The 22,075-nt window shown below is 49.0% G+C and overlaps 1 protein-coding gene across 4 annotated transcripts in view; it reads right to left on the minus strand.

Moving 5' to 3' along the window:
- Positions 1-19,590: 19,590 nt before the first annotated feature.
- Positions 19,591-22,075, minus strand: part of LOC144113624 (uncharacterized) — a 51,624-nt gene continuing 49,139 nt past the window's right edge. For all 4 annotated transcript variants that reach the window (XM_077646785.1, XM_077646787.1, XM_077646786.1 and 1 more), the window contains exon 2: positions 19,591-21,314. In XM_077646785.1, coding sequence (XP_077502911.1) covers positions 19,747-21,314 — 1,568 coding nt within the window. In that variant the 3' untranslated portion in view covers positions 19,591-19,746. The remainder of the gene's footprint in view (positions 21,315-22,075) is intronic.

The following is a 22,075-nucleotide window of genomic DNA, read 5'->3' on the forward strand; positions in this document are numbered from 1 at the left end:
CGTCCCGAGGCCTGGCAAAAAAAACTTGACGACGAAACAAATGTAGCGTGGACAAAGGAGCTCTGTAGCCGAAACGGGCCACCCGTAAAACGATTTAACTCTGTTTCGATACGGCACTCTTTCCCCGTGCGATTTAAAGCTCCCTTGAACACACAGTTTTGAATACGTTCGCCATCTGCTGGCAAGACGCAGTAGGTCGCGTTCGGACAAAATTTTAGTACGTACCGTGTTTCTATGTCCTTCTGTGCCCAAAAAGTCTAGTAAAGAGTTATTAAGTAGTAACATCACAGTAAAAGTGTCAGCAGTAGTTTAAGACAGTACGTGAAGAGGCAGACTTCGAGGACACGTGCACGTTTTACCATAGCCCACAATGAGTAGCACTGTAGAACGGAGTTCAACGGCGACCATGTCTCGTTTCCGACTCGCTGAGTACTGTCGTTTTTTCGTATACCCAGGTTGAGATGAATACAACGGACGCTATTATTTTTCACCTTTGTCCCAAGTGCCGCGGCTCGCCGACTGTCGCTTACTGAGCACACCTCTGGAAGGAGGTCATGGCAGCGCAGCCAGACATGACTTGAAATGCAGCGACACAGTTTCTGGTGACAAACGAGCAACGGCGAATCGCGCGGCCCGGCCTCTGTTTACGCTCCGACGACCGTTCTCACGGCTGCCGCCGCTGGGGAGACGGCTCCCGGTGCCTCATCTCTGGCGGTGGGATTACCTTGGTCTGTTTACGGTGGCAGGGCTCTGCGCGGAATATTAGTGCGCGGCAGCGCCGGACTCGTTCGGTGCGGAGCAAAAAAAGATGATTAGATATCAGCTGCACCCGTAAATGAGGTCGAGCCCGCATCACGCGAGCACACACGGCACGCAGACTGTATGTTTGTTTCCTATAACTCAGGGCTTAAAGTCTCACTTCGGTGAAAGGGGCCGGACCCTCAAACACATTACTTGATGACACACACACACACACACACACACACACACACACACACACACACACACACACACACACACACACACACACACACACACACACACACACACACACACACACACACACACACACACACACACACACACACACACACACACACACACACACACACACACACACACATTATCTTTCTTTTTCTAGCTTTTTTCGTGCTCTTGTTTGTCCCTTATGCCGGTGAACAGCCTCGGCTACTAGTTGGGAATAAATAGCATGGCATAAAACACTCCCCCAGCTTCGTAACGTGCGTTTGCTGACCGCGGGCAGAGGTCCCGAAGTGGCGTCTCCCTAAGGATTGCTGGGGAACAGGTTGTTGGGATAAATGGTGCATATTCGTTGTGTAGTTTTCAGCTCAGCATACAGACACACAGGATGGAAAAGGGCAGGAGCTTGTTCAGTTCCTGTCTTAGTGTATTTACCGCGATGAAAATTAAAGCAGTATGATGCGTCTCGAAAGGCTTTTTCCGAGCTTTCAAAGAGGTCGCAAATATTGTTCGTTGAGAGTGGAGTATGTCAGTGGCTTTTCCTCTCCCCCCCCCCCCCCCCCGGCAATGCTAAAGCAAGCCGGCAACAAGCCACAGGAAAGACACGGGCAGCATGATAGAAGCACTAAGTCATGGATAGAGCATGCATGACAGTTTTGCGTCTTATTCATCGATTTTGAAGGTAATCATTCATAAGTCCGGCTCATCTCCTTTCCAAATAAAAAAAAAACTACGAATTCCATTCTTTTTTCAGGAATAAAACACAAGTTAGTGTGCGCAGCATAAGCCGCATAACGTAGCCAACGATTGAAAGGAACTCAGGGATGGTCCAGGAAGAGGGCTCTTGCAGAGTCCGTTTAATGTCCGATAAAACAGACATTCGTGCGATTAGCGCAAATACTCTGTCTAGTCTGCGTTCATGGAAACATACCTCCGGTCGAAGGTCTGCGTCAGTTAAGGCAAGGAAAGGCACTGAACCAAAAGCAAAAGCTTTTTAGGTAAGTGAACTCCTCCCGTTCTATTGGAACGAACAGACTGTTGCGTTCAACAGGATAGTTACAGCGGATAGCGGAGACATGCTTGAGCATGGTATTAAAATTGGTGTCAGCCATGAAAAGCCTAATCTGTGGTGCACATTGAAAACTCCATGATAACATACCGGCGATGTTGTTAGAAGCTTCACTACGCTTCTCACGCTTGGTAATTCACACAGCGCGGCATGCTCGCGGTGACTCAGAATTTGATATAAAAACCGCAGCCTGGGTTAAAAGAAATACTACGCATTGGCCCTACGACAGTACCCTGGGAAACAGCGCCTGCGTGCAGCAATGCGCGCATAGCTGAAAAATGCGGCGCGAGCTTGTCAATGCAAATGTCCCAGAGATATTAGTGAAAGTATCACTTAGCAGGTGAAGTAAGCCGTGAGCGTCGTTTTTCGATATGCTGGGCAGGGGAGACGCGCTTTCCGAGGTGGCAAGCTGTGGACCAAGTAAGGACCGCTTGTCCCGCCTCGGTGTCGGCCTTGCTGACTCTTGTATCCTACTACCTCAAATGGACACCCAGGAAAAGTTTTTTTTTACAGTTGAAGGAAATGAACAGTGATAATGCACCGACCCAGAAGAGCTATCCCCAAAGCAAGCTGGTAAAAAGAAAATTACTTGGCGGTCACCAAACACGCTGCGAACTTCAGCGCCAGCTGGCCGCTTAGTCCCGCCTCCCTGTGGTGATATGAATGAGGCTGTTAAGGGTGTAGCTACCACTGACATTTGCCGCAGCTTTGGCCGTCTGTCGCTGACAAAGCACGCAAGGCCGAGCGGGTTGCCTTTGAAATGACGCTCTGATGCCTGAGTGGCACCGTCGTCGTTCGCCTGTCGCTTGCTCCTGGCGGCACTTTGGCTACGCGGGCGCAACGCACGCACTTCCCGATCCTGACGCTGTCTCGTCTCGTATCTTCCGAGCATCGCGAACTCACCCGTCAGGATCCTCTCGCCAATGACACTTGCAACGTTCGCGAGGTGCTTCCGGGTACTGCCTCGGGCGACCCGTGCACGCATCTTCTGTGCGATGGTAGCGAGAGACTGAGAGAAGCCCCGCTCACGATCTCACGCAGCGTTCGGACCACGAGTCACGCGGTCGGCTGTTGCAGCACACGCTGGCGTCACCAAGTGGACGGCTTCACTTCTCCCGACGCGCGTTGCGCCTGACATCCCACCAACAACTGCCGCCGTGAAAACAGTGGTACGTTGGACCTCTTCTTGCTTTGAATGAGCAGTAAATGCATGCTGTTCGGGCTTCGTTTGTGAGTTCGTTCGATTCTGGTTTCATATCCGCGATCGATATGAGTTCGGGCCGCGTATTATACGCTTTTAGCTGTTTCCTAGCCCTCAGGTATAAGTATACGGTTGCGTGGAGCATATAAAGAATTGTCGTGGAATGACAAAATACAGCATATTTCGAATAGCTTCCTGCCTAACGCCGTGCACACCACGAACAGTGGGAAGTTCTGTGCCGTCGATGCCGTCATGTGACAAACTTTGCACTTGCAATAATCAATCTTGCCGAAACTGACGCGGCGCCTGTGAAGTCGTCGACGGATACAGGGTGGTTTGAGTAAGCTTGAGTGTCTTCTGCGAGTAGGCTGGCGTGATTCGCGATATGCCGGCCAGATTATATGGACGTCATCAATTAAATGTACAGTAGTTGATGCTTTAACGGTATTTATCTTGCATATCTACACCGTGAGATGTAACTATAAGCGCATGGCTCCAGGTTAATGTCTACCATCCGAGGCCCTTTAACCTGCAACACAGTCTGCCTACTACACGGTCGTTTTTGCACTTCGCTTTCAATCGAAATTCAGCTAACGCTTACGAAATGCACAATTAGTTCAAATCAGTAGCTCGTCAATAATCATTATTTTGAAGACAGCACCATTGCATTGTATGTGCGTAGCTTTACCACTTCCTTATCGTTAAAGAGGTTTCTTTTTTGAGAACTTGCACTAGAAAGAAAGACCTTGCTAAGGTTACACGGCAGCCATCACGCGAGTGGCTTACTGAGAGCCGAGACAAACAAAGCCTCGCAGCCCACTGCCTACAGTGATGAAGCGAAGTGCGTGACATCCTGAAGAAGCGCATCGCAAGCCTCTCTGCATAAGATCACGCATGGCAGATCAAGTATTTTCTACGAATCAGCATGCGTTGGCGGTGCGGGAACGCAGCGTTTCGTGTGATGTGCTGAGTGCGTCGTATAAGGCGTAAAGCTTCGCAGACGCAACCGCGAGTTGATCGAAGCAGCCCCGCATTGTTTCGGAGTGCTTCCGCGTGGGTGGCATATGTGTCTGAAGACGTCTACTCGGGTTGGCGATAGCGACGAAATATTCAGTAGCGACGGAGCCAAGTGATTAATTTCAGTGGTAAGACTATAGCGTCGTTTTCATAGCCTGGTGCAACACAAATGTTTCTAATATATTCCGTGAAACTCATAGTCATTACTACCTTTTCTTTGATCCAATCAGCAATAATGAGCTTTTCTTACAATTTCGCTGAATGAAGGTAGCAGCCGAAGGAGTTTGGTTTAGTTTTGAGTTTATATATTCTTCGTGCAACTTCCCCGCAAGGTTGTAATAGAATGTGCCGACTTCAGTGCGTCGCTATCTCTATCTCCTACAAGCACACTGCCTAAGCAGCGCAGCTCCTCTAATTTAACGACAGAAGGAAGAGAGACAAAGAAAGGAAGAAAGAAAGAGAAAGGAAGAAGGAAATAGGAAGGAAGGAAGAAAGAAACAGAGAAAGAGAGAGAGAGAAGGAAAGAAAGAAACAAGAAAGAAAGAGAGAAAGGAAGAAAGAGAGAAAGAAAGAAAGAGAAAGAGAGAGGTAAGATAAAGAAATAAAGAAAGAAAGAATGGAAGAAAGAAGAAGGAAAGGAAGAGAAAGAAAGGAAGAAAGAGAGGGAGAGGGAGAGATGCAAAGAAAGAAAGGAAGAAAGAGAAAAGAAGAAAGAAATAAATAAAGAAAGAAAGGAAGAAAGAGAAAGAAAGAAAGAAAGGAAGAGAGAAAGAGAAAGGAAGAAGGAAATAGGAAGGAAGGAAGAAAGAAACAGAGAAAGAGAGAGAGAGAAGGAAAGAAAGAAACAAGAAAGAGAGAAAGGAAGAAAGAGAGAAAGAAAGAAAGAAAGAAAGAGAAAGAGAGAGGTCAGATAAAGAAATAAAGAAAGAAAGAATGGAAGAAAGAAGGAAGGAAAGGAAGAGAAAGAAAGGAAGAAAGAGAGGGAGAGGGAGAGATGCAAAGAAAGAAAGGAAGAAAGAGAAAAGAAGAAAGAAATAAATAAAGAAAGAAAGAGAAAGAAAGAAAGAAAGAGAGAAAGAAAGAAAGAAATGAACAGAGAGAGACGAAGAAAGGAGGAAAGAAAGAGAGAAAGAAAGAGAGGGAGAGAAAGGAAGAGAGGGAGAAGGAAAGAAAGGAAGAGAGAGAGAGAGAGAGAGAGAGAGAGAGAGAGAGAGAGACGAAGAAAGAAAGAAAGAAAGAAAGAAAGAAAGAAAGAAAGAAAGAAAGAAAGAAAGAAAGAAAGAAAGAAAGAAAGAAAGAAAGGCAGGAAGGCTGTGACATCATGCAGACAGCCACGTAGCAGGGCTTCTAAAATATATTTTAACAGCAAAACTCTGACAACAACGTGCGAGTGTGCCGGCGAACCACTGACACAACGTAGCAAATTACGTGGTTCCGCGCGCAGGTCTTTCTAACTAGTCAGCGGCGCCGCCGCAGCATGGCGTCGAATTCGTGAAAATATCATTAGCCTTCGCTACAACGACGACAACTCGACTTGTTAGTGCATAATATTGTCGTCCATGCTAGCTAAACCAGCGAAAATGAGAGCATACAATTGAGCGACACCAGTAGAATTTTTTCTCTCTTTTTTTTTGCGCTTTGCATGACGTGTGCTGGTCGTGGCTGCTCCGAAAATACTACTGCCCTGAAAGGTCAGGTGCACTTCGACAGAGCGAGACAGCGAGAGTAAATGGGAGAAAGGGCTCATTGCAACCGGAACTCCGTACATTAGGCGACGCCCACTCAGAAAGGTTCCTGCTAACGGTGCCGCTTCTCCCTCTATGTTTTAGCTGCAGCGCTATAGGTAGTAAATTGAATACTGGACATTTCTCGCCCGGTTAGGCGGCTCTCTACAGTTTCCTTCTCTTACGGGAACGGCGATAACGCGCTTAATTCCGCTTCTTTTCTGTTGTCTTCAAAGGCGTATTGCGAGTTAAGATCCCCGCCTAGCTGGCGAGTGAAGTCTGGTAAGCACTTGAGCACTGAGCGTTCGAAGACGATGACCAGCACGTCACATAAGCAATTTTCGAAAGCGAGCAAACGAAAACTGTACTGGCAGGATGAGCAGGACAGCGCCTTCGCGCATTCATGTTTTGGTCAACGTGGTTGGATTCGGGAGCTCTGAGCTGGTCCCAGAGGCGGAAATGATCGACGGCACGCCTCCACCCAAGCGTGTTCCCTGACTTTCGGTGTTCACAAGAGGGTATCTATCCTCTCACCTGGGTTGAACAGCAGGACATGCAGCGACGATCGTACGAGCGGCGGCGTGTTACCGGTCTTTTTTTTTTTTCTTTTTAGTGTCCTCATGGGCAGCCGGACTTCGCGCGGGGCATCCTCTTTTCCTTTCAGTTGACGTCATCAGCTGAAGTTATCTACCCGGCATTTTGTCACGCCTTTAGTGCATGTGTTCACGTACACACAATCTGAAATGACGAATCGCCTTGCTCAACAGTCGCTTAGCGGGGACACGGGAGCATTACAAGGCAGAGACCTTCGAGTGTGTACTTCTAATCAAACGCAGACAAAGGTTCTTCATGGCGCTCGAAGATTTTTCCCGCGAGGTGAATCAGCGACGTTGCCCACGAAACGCGACAGAAATCCGTGCGAAAACCATCCTAGTCGCCACTGCCAAAGCGTCGGCGGAAGCTACTGTAAGGATTCTGGCGACAGCCCGTCTGGGTTAGCTGCGTAGTCGGCCCGGGACACCTGCAGCCGTGGTCCCTGCACGACGATAGGCATCTTCGTTCCCACGACCTGTACCCGCTTGGGTTATTGGATTCGAGACGGACGACTCTGCCGTCGTTTGTAAACAACGTTGCTACGGAGGCAGTTAGCGACCGCCAAACCGAGCAGGAGTGGCTCACCACTTCAACTGTGCTGGCTCGCCGGCGCCTCGCCCATTCGGACTTCCCGGAAGACGTGTTCGACTTGACAGCGTGAGAACTGTCGTTCGGACGCGACGACAACGCTCTCTCTGGTGGGGGCGATGGTCCAGCGGCACCCTGTCTCTCCGGCGAGACATGTGACGGGGGCGTGTCCCTATGTGGAGAGGTGTGTGTGTACGACAGCGCAAGTTAGGCCACGCCCAACCTGGCGAAGACCTCCTCGAACCTGGGGAATCCTAGGGACCGGACCCTTTTAAAACCGGACGACGAGTGCCGTGAGAAGGAATCCTCGATCATCCTCAGATCTTCTCAGATCCTCCGACCTTCCCCCATCACCCTGCAATGGGTTCCTAAATCTTGTAGATAATGTAAAATAAACCCTCTGTACAGTTTCCTTCATAACCAAGTCTGACAACGTCATTCGTAGAAGGGACCTGCGGCGCTGAAAGAGTCAGCTCACGCAAGGACCTCTCATCTCTAACACTACTAAGATACTGGAGTCCTGGACTGAGGACCCCACCCACAATCCGCTCCTGTTTCCTATTATACAGTAAAAGTTTATTCTCTCTTTCTCTCTCCACTTGACTTCTTTTTTTTTCTTACTTTATACTATAATATGGTGATAAATTACGTGATCGCTTTCATGCATTGCAAACACTCATGCTCTAGAACTAGCGCCTACGTTGTTTTCTTGTTAGTACCGGAGCAGCGTTTCGCTTGTGCTCATATTTTCAACACCACATAACTAAACGGATATCATGCGTTCGTAATATTTCACAACCTCATAACTAGCGTTTCTAAATTCCAATTCCATAGCTATACTTCCCAACCTGAGGTTCTTAGACTTTCCCCTCTAGAGAATTTTGTCGACGCGATGAAGACAATTGTGTTTGAAGATAGTTTGAAGTACCATTCTGCTTACCGCCTTACGAAGCAGTCACTCGCATGGCGCACAACAGGATATTTAAAGCGAGAGAGAAAAGAAATGTCATGACAGGAGTAGAAATGTCATCCGCGCATTACCGTGATAGACACAGAAGCGAACGTTCGTAATGGCGAGGGACATGAGAGGGTTAAGGCCGTTTCACATGATGCGATTGTTGCCGCAGCGCAGTGCGATTTCTGCCGCTGTGCGACAGAAATGCGCGTCGTTCTCGTCGCAGGGCCACTGCGACAGACTTTCAACAAGTTGGTCGCACTGTCGCAGCGTCGGTGCCGTCGCAGCGATGGCCACAGTAGTCAGCCAATAGGAGTTCAGCGACATGACAGGAAAATCTCGAAAACGTCTTATTGAACTTAATAATACATCACAGCTCAATATTATTGCCCATTATTACGAAATCAACGCCTGCCACGATGTTTGACATTTACTGCAGCCGAAGAATTTTCGTCCACTGAAAGGCCGCACCGACGCTAGGGTGCCGACGGCACCGACAGAAATCGTTGGCATGTGAAACGGGGGCTGCGATTACCGTTGCAACGACAGTGCGACCGGACCGTAATTTTTCGTTCCCGTCGCACCATGTGAAACAGGCTTTACACAGGATTCCAAAAGGTTCGATCCCTTGTATTCCAGTCGACGCTCGGTCAAGATTGAAGTGTTTCTCTCGCACTGTTTCTGGTGTTCTTTTCGTCTATAATTCCTGAGGCTCAGGTTCGCGAAGTCGTTCGTACATCCACACACGTAAAATGGTTCCGTGGTTGGTCGGCACGCCAGCTATCATCTCATTGCCTATCGCGATTGGCCAGCGCACGGGCGCTGATTTAACTTGATATCCAACGAAGAAACAGGCGATGCTCCGATCAATGCAAATTCGCGCGAAGAGCTCTGCGGATCTGGCCCCTCGTTCTTGGTAACACGGACCGCTCCCCGAAGCGCTATTTCGAGCTTTCCCAAGGACAAAACCTAAACGCGACAATACAAATATTGGAAAGAAAGCTGAAAGGAGGGAAGATGCGACATCGACGAGAGTCTCAACTAAGAACCTTATCCTTAGCAGACTGGAGCCCCAAGCAGATAACCAGTACGAAGCTTGTGGCCACCACAGGTGGCGTCAGCAAATCAGAGGCACCATATCCGAAGCCCTGTACACGTAGAAACGGTTCGCGACTGGCTGGAACCTGTGTTCTAGGCAACCCGTGCGTTACACGTTGAACGCCTTGCGTCCGTGTGAGCTGTGTGCGCATACGTCATTTTACATTTCACAATCGTCGTCTGAAGTAATGTGTCGAGCACAAACACCTTGAGAAGCATTAAAGTGTCAGTGTCGTTTTCTCTGTAACATTGAAAGCTCAGCGCGCAACACTAGGCATCTACTAAACACGCACCGTTCTAACGTGCGAATAGCTTTCTAAATTCGATCCCTGATTTGGTGACGCCATATGTGACGGGCACAGCATTAACACTGCCAGCCTTTCGTCAGACGAAGTGCACAGACGGAATGGCAGTCGGTATTGCAGCGTTCTAAAGTGCACGAAGCGTTTATGACAGGCACTGCAGGACAAAGCGGGCAGGGAGCTGCTCTCCACATCACTGACTTTCAGTTTCAGTTCTCATTTTTCGCTTCATTTTATTTAACAGGAATTTTTTTAATTGAAACCTTTTCACGCACAATATTTTTTGCCTTCATTGTAATTGAAATGTGGACGTCCCGGCCGACTGAGGATTTAACCACGTACTCATGCTGAGAGCAGCTGGATGTCGCAGCCACCAAGCCACCGAGGAGGGTTTTATTTTACAGCTTGCCTCGCAAATAACCGCTCAGAATGTTTATAAACGCATGGGCGGCTCTCTCGCCATTAGTACAAGTAGTTTGGGCCCTATTTCGAGAAATTTCTGCTTACTTCCTTTCGTTCATCTGTCATCTGTCGTGGCTGCCATCTGTCGTAACTGCCATCCGTCATATGTCGTGCGGCGGCGTCAACGACAGAGGACCTACAAGCATGAAAACTAAACGAAACGTCTCAAAGCGCGGTCCACGGAAACGCTTCTAGCAGCTGCAGCGTCACAATTTGTTGTCCAGTTAGCGTCGCGAAGAAGATATCTGAGGAGAAGCCTACAGCCCTCTGAAATACCGTGCACGGAACTCTGTCGAGAATGCTGACGGCTTTTACTTAACATTTATCTACGGCGAAGTATCATGGCGGCGAAGCAATTGCTGGCGGTAAAACGCAGGGCTTATAGCCTCGCGACAGGTATAGCGGCAACCTCAACTGAAAGACCAACGCTGGTGTCCGCGCGGTTTGGCTCATTTCCCACCCACACAGGGCGTCACGGCGCGTGTCTCCGCAGCCTTCAACCTCCCTATTGCAGAGAAGTTTAAATCGTTTGGATTCTGGGAACCTCTAAGGCAAAGGTGCCGCGTGCACGGCACAGACGGGGCCTCGCGGCCGGGCGCTCATTCTGTCCAATCACTCGCGCCGCCTAAATCGTTCTCCCTGCGAAATTCGCAATCAGGTCTCCCACGCAGCCTCGCTCGCGGGACAAACCACGGGATAATGGCGCGCTCCTTCCAGTAACCGACCGGCCGGAATCGATGCAATTTCTTCAAAGCGGCGCAGCGAGCAGCGCACTCCCTGGCAACCCCCAATGTTGTGGCTCTCGAACCGCGCGAAGGCCGCCGTGTCGCCGCGTGTAGTCTTCCGTTCGCGCGATACACGCATGTTGCGCTGGCGAAACCCTATCGATTCGTGTTCGCAGGCCAAACGCCCTCAACCGCGTCCCTATACGCTGCACAGCGGCCGCTTTGTAAGCGTACCAGCTGTAAGAGCGGTATTTGCGCACGACCTCCAGTAGCTGCGATTCCGTATACATTACTCTATTGTTGTCTCGCTGCTCCGGTACTCATCCAGGAAACTACCATGTGGCACTGAATGTTGTTAAACTGCGTTCTAGCAGCGCCCTCCGGTTGTCTCAGCTGTTTTTTGTATGCGCGATCGAAGCAAGCACCAGAACGTGGAAATATATACTTGCGTCTGCAGGAACGGCGGAAAAATATACTCGACCATGCACAGCGTTGGGGTTTGTTACTTGGCCCATTACTGCATGCGAACAGCGCCTGCATGGACTGCGTTTTATTCCTTCGTTCTCTTTAACTGTAGAGCTATTTGCATTCAGCAGACAAATATGCTGTGAGACCTTTCCTATACCAATCGAGTTGGTTGCGGAAATTTTGTTTGCCTTTCGTATTCGAACAACGACAACGGAAAGAAAAAAAACTGAGAATTATGCACGGAAAACTTGTTGAGGTAATCACAGGCAAGTTATGCTGCTTACACAGGGCTAACTGACTCAACGGCAGAGGGAGACTTTTCAGAGAGACAAAAATGCAAGAACACCAGTGTATACCATACATGCATAAAGATGTGCCCTCCTGCAAGCTTGTGCTATTCTTCGAGTCCACGAGATCATAAAATGGGTGACAATTTTGGACTAAAATGACACACAAGTACGCACAAAATCAGCAATTCAATAACACCGCCGATGCAGCGTGGGCCTTGTGTTCTGCAGCGATAGCAGCCTCGGACAGGCTTACCGTGGCTGCCCATTGAGTACGTATTTTCTCAGGAGCGGATTAGGGGTATGGTTCGCGGGCCTGGGAGTGCTGCGGTAGAGTGGCCGTACAGATAACGCTGTCACGAATTCATCCTACATGTCAATATGCTTCTTATCACGTGTCTGTTCGTGCACAACCACATGTGCTGTGGTGAGGTTTGAAGAAAAAAAGATTTTGAAATTTTATTATGTGAATAAAACAAAAACCCGTGGAATGTCGTACGTCCCCGAAAAGTAATGAAAGCATTAACTCTTGAGCATTAACATCGTATAGTTCCAGGCGGCGCTCCCGTGCAGCTTTAGCTCACAATCTTTTGATCAGCCCGCTCAACAGCTGATTTCCGCGCACACATTCGTCGCAATGATTCAAGTATACGTATAGGTATCACGGAGCGCGAGCACAGGGGCGCGACGCCGCTCCGTCGCAGTGAATTCGAGTGAACCCATAGCCCCGTTCCCTCGTAAAGCGCGCTCGGCAAAGTTCAAAGGAAGCTGATCAAAGTTGATGGCGTCTACGGCGGAGCGACTTGCAATACTGTCTTACAACCGCCGTGTGTCGAAGGTCGTGGCGTCAGGAAAGGACTACACGAATCCGTTTCTTTATGTGAAGATCAGACGACTCCACCGCCATTCCGCTGCAGTGCGCATTGCGCAACCAACGCTCCCATTCGGCTTGTCTCAGACATCGTCAACGCCCGAGAGAAAGTAGACAAAGGGGTGCAATGACTCCGCTTGGCGACGGTGTAAGGGGCCAAATTAAAGGCGCCAAGGGGCTGCGCCGAACGAAAGCGGTGTCAGCAGCCACCTATAGCGATGCGAGTCGCCTGGGAGCCGCGTTCCCGTCCGTGTTTGGCTTGTCGCTATGGGACCCTTATTGCAAAACGGTGGGTAATGAATTCTTTCCCCACGCCGTGGTGCTATACATCAGCAGGTGTCGAAATGGCGCCCGGAGATCTCATTCGGGCTCATCTCCCGATTGCTCCTTTCCACTCTCGCGACCGGACCGTACCTTCTGCGTTTGCCTCATTTGCTCGTTCGTTACGTTTTACTTGACACTGCCGCTGGGTCGGAATCTGGCCTAATTGAACGCCCCTGTCTGGTAGCTGTGAAAAACGTTTCTCAGCTGCTGTGTCTCCATGAGGCGCCGTACTCGTTGTGCGGCTCTGCTCTTCTTGCCTGTGGAACGACTGCGACGCGATGCTTCGCGTGGTCGGTTGGCAATCCTGTCACGAGGGCCAAGTGCTACTATAGGTCTACATTAGATATCCTCAAATTTTAATCACTGGACAGCCACGCGTATACATAGGGTTCTTGCCTATCGGGAAAAAACCCCGATTTTTGGCCGAAAGGTCACCTAAAGAAATTGCAGCGTAGCAGGGCGGAAAGCTCGATGTACCACGAGAGGGAAAAAAAGCGGATATCTTAAACTTAGCGGGGTGTTTGAGGGAAAATTGTTCGTTCCAAAACTTCTTCAATGCTTACCACCCACGGCGTGCTTTCACTCAGGACAATTTCGAACAGTACCTGTTAGAAGGGCAGCCACAACGCAGGTCAAGCTTCGACGTCAGATATGGCGTCTTTTAGACATAGTCTCATGCCCTAGCCGAGCTAAGGATGCCCTGACGGTAAATATTTTCATTGAAGGAAAACAACAAGAATTCGAGGTGGTCAACACTTTTTGGTGCATTCTGTCATTCATAGATTATTTTCTAAAATTAATGAACAAGAAAACAACATTTTATGCCACGCCGCGAAGCCAGTGGTCACAGTTAGTAATGTGGACCAAAAGTAGCCCCCAATAATGAAAAAACAATTATTCAAAAACCCTAATTGTATCCTACTTCAAGGTTAACAAATAGCGCCATATTTTTAGCCTCCTCCTCGTAGAGACGAAAACCGAGGAAGGACCCTACCTACGTAGCAGGTCAGCTCCTAGACACGTTAGGCGAATAAAGCTTTACATATACACGTCTGGTACAACTCACATAAGTTAGTACAAGTTTTCAGAAGATTAAACGATTAGCATTTGAGAGGGATTTAGGGAAACTGTTGTCTACTTAGAATTTCCGGACAATGAACCTGGTAGGCAACTTCAGGTGATGTTACCTAAGGATGCATGACCCCTTGAAACCAGGGCTGTGTGCAATTAAAAAGCGAAGAATTCAGCACTTCGCGTCAATTTCTGAATTCATAAAACCTAAATATAAGGCCAATGTTTTCCGAATTAAATTATTTATGCTTTCTTTGATTTCTTACCAACCTGCTTTTTTTTGCCGCTTGTATTCGCATACATTTCTAACAATCCCGCCACTGCAGTCATGCCTCGTTAATATGGACACTTTGGAACTCCAGCAAAACTGTCCATAATGCGAGTGGTCCGTAATAACGAATCCCGAAAAAAAAAATATGTGATTAAGGCCCGCTGCTGTGCATACTGGTGTCCTGCGAAATTTAGAGACGATTTTCGGAGCTACAGACCCATTATCCATGGTCACCAGTGTGCTTAAAATAATGTCATGCAGCTTTACGCGCCTAGTGGTCTATGAAGTTCAGGAGAGCAAGCTGCCGATTTTGTGCAGACGAACGATCGGATGGATTTAACCTTTTCCATTGATATACAAGACTTGTTTTATTCTCTTCCACATGCTGAGCTGTTAACTTCGGTCAGAGAAAGTATTGAAGGCTCGGGGGCTGTGGCCTTCCAGAACTCAGCTGGAATTTCGGTAGATAATTTTTTAAGATTACTAGAATACTACTTGCAGGTAACTTTTATTTCACATGACAACCAGTTTTTTCTGCAGCGTAAAGGTATCTGTATTGGCTCATGTGTAGCTCCGATTTTATGTGACATATTTTTATCTTCAATTGACCGCCTTCTTGCACAGACTTTTCAAGGGGGGCCAGTTTTTAAAGTTTTTAGATATGTTGATGACTTTTTAAATATTTTAAGACCAGGGAACTCTACATCCCTTGACCATATTGTTTCACTTGTTTTAAATACTTTTAATCGATTTGGGAGAGGTTTAGTTTTTACCCATGAACTCCCCGAAAGTCAGGCGTTGCGCTTTTTAGACCTCAAGCTTATGTTCTGCCGAGACTATATTTGCTGGATGTACTCCCCCCGAGCCAACAAAGAGCTGCTTAGCTACGACTCGGCTCATTCCAAGGTGGTAAAACGAGGTATTGCGTCGCTTTGTCTGGAGTCTGCGCTTCAAAAATCTTGCCCTCATAAAATGCAGCAGAGTGTCAATGATCAGGTTGAGCGACTTTTATCAGCAGGCTTCCCTGGCCCGGTCATTTCAGCTGTCGCGGAAACCCTCCTACAGAAGCACAAAGGCGCCCAAAAAAGATCTGAGCCCCCTTCTTCGAAGCCGGTGGTGGTCCCTTATGTACACCAACTCACGCACAACCTAAAAAAGTGGCTGGCAGGCACCGTGTGCCATTGGTGTTCTCAGCACCCAACAAGCTATCTAAGCTACGCTCTCGCATCACGGGTTGTGCCGGCAGGGGCTGCAACAAAAAACATGGGATCGCCTACACCAAATGTGCAATAGGAGTGGTGTACTGCATTCCCCTCTCATGTGGGGCTTCATACGTTGGCCAAACTGGCCGCTGTATCAATGACCGGCTACGGGAGCATGCCAAAAACATAGAAAACAAAGACACTAGTGCTAATCTCGTGCGTCACATTGCTTCGTGCACGTGTAGGGCAAGGTTGGAGAAAACCACGGTTCTAGGCAAGAGCGGCAATGATAAGGCTAGGCTCGTTCTAGAGGCTTATTATATCCGAAAGCTGTCCGATCGTTGAGTCAGTGACACGTCTGTACACGTTTAATCATCGGAATGTGCCTTTTTAGATGCTTTTTTTGATTAACTTTTGCGCATGCCTGGTGCGCGGTTTTTGTGCCTTTTCCACGCGCATGCTCGACATTCTGTTCCTATATAACCCCTGTACCACAGCACGAATAAACAGTTGGTAGTAGCGCTCGTGAACCTGTTTTTTGTGTCCCTTACTCTGTCCGTAGTCCGGTATTTTGCGCTTCCTAGTTTACAACAGTGGTCTATTATATGCTTGAAGGTGTCTCGGGGCTTAACGACCTAACTACTACTACGACTGCTCACACCTCACGAGCAGATACTATATATCAGCACACAGTCGGCCGACGACTGCTGAATGCAGCTTTGTATGTGGCGGCACAAGCTGTAGAGAGTTTTCATCGCAGTCATTCATGCAGTATGGAAAATAGCGAGGCGCGTCAATTGGGCAACTTTGTACTGTGGAGTACGAAACTACCAAATAAAAGGGCCAGCACTCAGCCATTCGCAATTTTTCAGTGCATTCTACTGATGTCCTACGCTCAAAATGCAGAAATCGAAACACCTCGTCGGGGCAGTAGAGATTTTGCTCTCATCTCGGTCCATATTACGAGACAAAAATACATGGGCCCTATTGGGCACTGTGCATTTTCGCCCAGTCCATTGTCCGGACAGCTTCCATAATAATGGGGCGTAAATACATCGAAAAAGTTTGGTCCTCCGAAAAACTGTCCATAATTCGAGTCGTCCATATTAACGGAGGTCATATTAACGAGGCACGACTGAACATACTGCCGGCTCATTCGGGCTACGGTGAATACGTTTGCAAATTAAACAGGAATAAGAAAGCACGTATACACAGGACGCGGTCACCTAAGTAGCACCGAGGTTTAGAAAGACAAACACCGCGCTAGTAGTGTTGTTGGCGATCGTCTCAGTGGCTAGAGCAATGATATTTGAATATGCCGTAGTGGAGGGCTCCGGAATAATTTCGGCCACCTGGGGATCTTTAACGTGCACTGACATCGCACAGCGCAAAACGCTAAGGCGCCCGTATGCTGTGCGATGTCAGTGCACGTTAAAGATCCCCAGGTGGTCGAAATTATGCCGGAGCCCTCCACTACGGTACCTCTTTCTTCCTTTCTTCTTTCACTCCCTCCTTTATCCCTTCCCTTACGGCGCGGTTCAGGTGTCCGCCGATATATGAGACAGATGCTGCGCCATTTCCTTTCCCCAAAAACCAATTATTATTATTAATATTATTACAAATAGCAAGACATTTTAAAACCTTTTTTCTCCGCTGCATGGGCTTTTGACTCGCACATCTGAGTGCCGCACAAACTATTCATCAGCTGCCGGGTTTTGTTCGCAGACAGCGCTACGTGCGACACGAAATACAAGATGCAAGACGCACCGAGCAAAATAGAGTGCGCGCCAGTGGCAGCTCTACAGCCGGCGCCTCGACATCCGGCCGAGTGCCGCGTCACTAGGGCGGGCCCATGCACATGGTTCATTTTTTTCCTTCTGTGTTACTCGTCTGCCCTTGCGCATGCAAAGCTGGAGGCGACACAGCCGGCGGCAGCAGCAGCTGTTGGGTAGACGCCGACCGTGAGAAAGGCGTAACAAATCCCTCCTACACCCTGTACATTCCTCCGCGATTGCATTCAAGAGGTGTAGAGCTGACGCGCGCGTCTGAAAAGCACGAAGCAACGAATTCCCCGCAGGTCTACGGAATAGGTTCTGGCGAGGAACGAAGCCGTTTGTTGAAACAGAGTGTCATAGCATGAGACTTTGCGTCGAAAAACAAGGCAAACCTAGGATGCGAGTGCATTCTTCCAGTTTCAGGGCCGCGGAAGACTGATGATGAGTGACGACGATGCTAAGGCCCGGCTTAACGCTGAAACGCTGCAGAGTTCCAAGTGAAAGTTTCGCCTCTTGCGCGACACTTTCGTGCTGCTTTCGTTGACCTCTGCACGGTCAAGAACCGTGATCGCAGATATCTATTATTTGCTTCCTCTACCCCTCACACCCAACCTTGACAATGTGCGCGGTGAATATCCAGACAGAATATTTGCAGGCGTGTAAACTTCACTGTACTCGTCACGAAGATTCACACAAGTACTTTTCACTTCGAGCCTCCGTAGAACACTGTTAATATACTGGTAATTCTAAAACGCATTCAGAGAATTACCGGCAGTGCTGTGATAATAAGATGCTGTCGTCAGCGTTACCTATACGTAAGCTTATCGTAAGCAGCGATGCTACTTTGTGTGTGAGCACAGCATATGAAAAACGGTTAATATTTTCGTCACTTTGAACGATGCAACCTGCATTCGACCTGCGAACTTACAAGCCAAGCGAATTCCAGGACTTACAACTATAAAGCGATAAATAAACGATTGGCTAAAGTAGCGCCACCAAGTCGAATACAGCATGGGTCTCCAGCGACGCTCTGCCCCCATTCGTGACAGCCGCGCACAATTCCTCCACAACAGTCGCGACTCACCGCAGTGGACTTGCGATATCGGCCGGTGGTGGCGTCACTTGTTTCTGACTTCTTACAAAAGCTCAGCTTTCAGTTAAAGCAGCGTCCTTGCGTTTAAAACGTGGTAATCTATCGATACAGGTTAACTTAGATGAGTAGGAACACCAATATTTAGTTCTGTTCTGTCTTTAGAATGATGCGCAGCACATTACAAAACTGACAGCCACGTGGATTGCGCCAACCGGAGGTAAATAATTTACAATTGAATTTAATTCTCTTGCTATATCGATTTCGGCTTCAACGACCAAACGACAGCTGAGACGTACAACACGCGTTCAGGTCACGCGAGGCATACAAAAACTGAAGTGCGGTCGCTACTTTATTCGTTTTAATTCACATCGACTTTTACGCAAGCCTGCTCAAGTTAGATTGACAAAAATGAACAAGCAGCGATTATATCGTAGTTTTCGCATGCCTCACGTGACCTCATATCGCCTGTGACGTCACAGCCGTCATTCAGCTTTTGAAACTGAAACGACGCAATAAAACTCAATTATTCTCCAGGCGTAGATGAATTCTATGCCGTGACTCGTGTATGCCATTGTGCTGCACATAAAAAAAATGTGCATCCAAAAACCTGGTGTGTCTACTTTAAATCTGCCCTCAGTGTGTGAGAGTTCATTTAGAGAAAGGGAGAGAGGTCAACATAGGGGATCATTATCTGGCCCCTTACTCTACGTGGGGGAAAGGGAAAGATGAAAAAAAAGCTTTTATGGGTGATGATGTGGACAGGATCTGCAGCAGCACATCAGGAGCACGCCTAGTTACAACCGTGACTAGAGTGCCGACAACCTTCAGGCATATGCATGGCGTTTCAGGAGAGTCCGCCACTAATTCTTAAAAATGGCCTTTTAATGGCTTCTGCGGCAAAGTCCTCACCTAATGGCCCTTGAAGTGTCCGAAAGAAATAAATAAAACAAAAATACCAGTGCTGGCGGACATCACACAACAGGTGAATACTGTTAATACTACATGTATACTCGATATTCAACTAATTTCTGATAATCAAGTTTCTATTACCGTTTGGCGCCAGGTTGCAATCAAAAATTTGCAGCTGGCCGTTAGTAATAGCCAAATCAGTTTTTAGTTTCGAAGACGCGATTACCCTCGGCATTCTGGCTTAACAAATTTTGGCCATTTCGTGCGAAAAGAAGCGCCTGCAAAAAGCCCGCGGTAAAATGCTCTGTGGAGAGTTAGCTGCTGGGATAGTTGGTTGTCAGACAAAAGGATTCTAGCGCCAAGACATACAACGCACAAGAACGAGCCCGTCTTGTCTTCTGTCTTTTTTTTTTCTTGTGTGTTGTACGTCTTGGCGCTAGAATCCTTTCATTAGGTATTCCTACTCGCATGATTCCGCCGCCAACACTCCCGATTTTCAAACTGTGTATAACAGACGACGATGACGCTAAACGTCATATAAATGTTCTAAAAAAGCGGTAGCAAACGCTTAATTGTGTGAGAAGAAAAATTACACTTGCGAAGCGTATGCTAACATCGCAAACTTTAATTTTCACGACAGTGAATTCTCTTCAACAGTCTCGTGCATTTAGTGAAGCACGCGTCTGAGCTAAAGGATCCTTCATCTAAACATTTAGAGACACACCAGGTGCCATTGTCACTCTGGGCAGTGTACACGCACTAGATTTCAGTTTCCAGGCACTTGACGTTCCCCATGAGCAGCTCCTGGGACGAGCTGAGGTGTCTCTGGCATTCTGCTTCATCACTAGAAAAGGTGTCGCTCTTGGAAGAAATGCTGGCCGCCCATTCAGCCATCAGCGGCTGTTTGTCCGGCACGAGGGAGTCCTGCTTCGGCGCGTACACGCGGAACTGCTGGCCGCTAGTCGCCGGCTTGGGGAGCGGCGCCGGCGGCAGGCCCACGGTGTTACACCTGTGTAGGTCTTCGGGCCCTGCCGCATCTGCGTACGACGCCAAAGACGTGTTGAGCGGCGTCTCGGGCGCTGGCGCTGTCGTCCGGCTCGACTTGCCGTAGGAACTCGAACTGCTGTCCAAAAGGGTGAGCCTGACGCCGCCGTCCTGCGGAAAGAAGTCTGGCACCGACTTGTGCTGGAGCCGCTGCTTGCCGTCTTCCGGCCCTTGGTCGCGCAGCGGTGCCCGGGGCTTCTGCTCGGCCGGTTTGAGGCGGACGCGACTGAGGTCGTCCTGGCTCAGGGACGCCGCGCCGGCGCCGGGTGCCCGCTGCACCATGCCCGGCAACGCAATGCCGGTCACTTTACGCGGCACCGGAGGCTTCCTGGAGACCGAGGGGTCCTCGCGCTGCCGCAGGTGCGCGATGCCCACGCGCACGGGCTCCTCGCTCAGGATGTTGTGGCAGCTGACGGCGAGCCGGGGCTCCATCTGCGGAGTCTCCGGCCTGACGGCAGTGCGCTGCTGGGGAGCCCGCGTGCTGGACTCGAATGACGATTCGTCGTCCAAGTCGGAAACAGATTTAGACGTCTGCTTGAACGCCGTCAGTGGTACCTTTCCCCGACCCTTGACCGATGGCTTGCTCTTTTCGGTTGCTGAAAAGACCGCGTCGTCGTCGTCTTGCAAGCCCAGCGAGGCGAAATCGCCGACGCTGGCTGGGGCCTTGGGAAGCTTGCCGTTCTTCACCTTCGCTCTTCGAAGGCTGTCTGGTTGCGAACGGGAGCCGACAGGGATCTCCGAAACCTTGGGTGGTTCCGGAAAAACGGCGCCGTCGCGAACGAGCTTTGCCTTTGTTGTCCTTGGCGAGCTTGTCACGGGTTTCTGCTGCGCCCTCCTGGGGTTTGACGGGTCGACAGACGTGTTGTGGAAAAACTCTCCCTTTTCAAGTGCAATGTTCAACAACCCGTCGCTGGGCCGCGCAGAAGGCGCCGAGCCGTTCAAGTCATCCCGCGACCCCACGGACGCTTCCTTGAAGTCTGCGGTCGTCACGCCCTTGACTCCATTCGACGTTGGCGGCGCGAACTTCCGTGCAGCATCCTTGGACGGCATAGGTCGGCGCCTGATGCAAACACAAGCCGACAGCGACACAAAGAGAATGCCGAGCACAATGGCAGAGCCGGACGCAACGGCCAGGTAGAAGAGGATGTCCGGGTAGTTGACGATGAAGCCGCCCGCGACGACGCCAGCTATGATGAGGAGCATCCCCGACAGGTACAGCAGTATGACGCACACTCGGGAGCACCCTCCTTCCAACGGCGGCCTCGAGGAAGCCATAGTGGTACCTGCGACCAAGAGAGGACAGCAGGTTATTGCACTGATTTATTTGACATGCTATGAGTAAAATAAATCACGACCAAGGTAAAAGTGGGTTAGTGAAGAAAGTATACACGCCATAACAGCATTCTCCGAAAAAATGTTCATGCAATGGAGTTATGTCCACTGAAGCCCAAAAATACACGAATAACATGTCAGGTGCCATTGCAATAATTCAAGCAACATAAAAAAAAACTATCATCGGCTCTCTGCACATACAACACGATTGGACAGCTTACTCCAATCTCGAGCTGTCCGAACGAAGAATATTTCATGCAGACTTTTGAAAACCTCTGTTCCGCATGCGTTTAACAGGATACAGCTCAAAAACAAAAGAAGCAGATGCCCCTCAAAGAAGGCCCTCCAGCAAACGGCATCTACAGATTTTCATGACACAGTGTTTAATCCGATTAAGCCATGGTTATTCCCCATTCATCCGTCAACCCCTGTGAGTTCACCCTAGCAGGCCGAAGGGTGATCGGTCAGGGTGAAGTGGAGGTCGACACCATTGGCTGGAGGCGCTCCTTTGAGGGGCATTTGTCGCTTCTTGAGTTGGATCCTACTATATAGAGCCGAAAAACAATCTTTTTGCGAGAAAAAGAACATGAATTGGAGCGCTTGTCTGCACTAGTTCTAATATTGTAATAGCTCGCACGCGTATTCGAACTCTGCGCGCATCGGCATCTTGTAAGCAATTAGCTTTGTCTCGCTAGAAGAAAACATTATTTAG

The sequence above is a fragment of the Amblyomma americanum genome, chromosome 1 (assembly GCF_052857255.1).
Source record: "Amblyomma americanum isolate KBUSLIRL-KWMA chromosome 1, ASM5285725v1, whole genome shotgun sequence".
NCBI classification, from domain to species: Eukaryota; Metazoa; Arthropoda; class Arachnida; order Ixodida; family Ixodidae; genus Amblyomma; species Amblyomma americanum.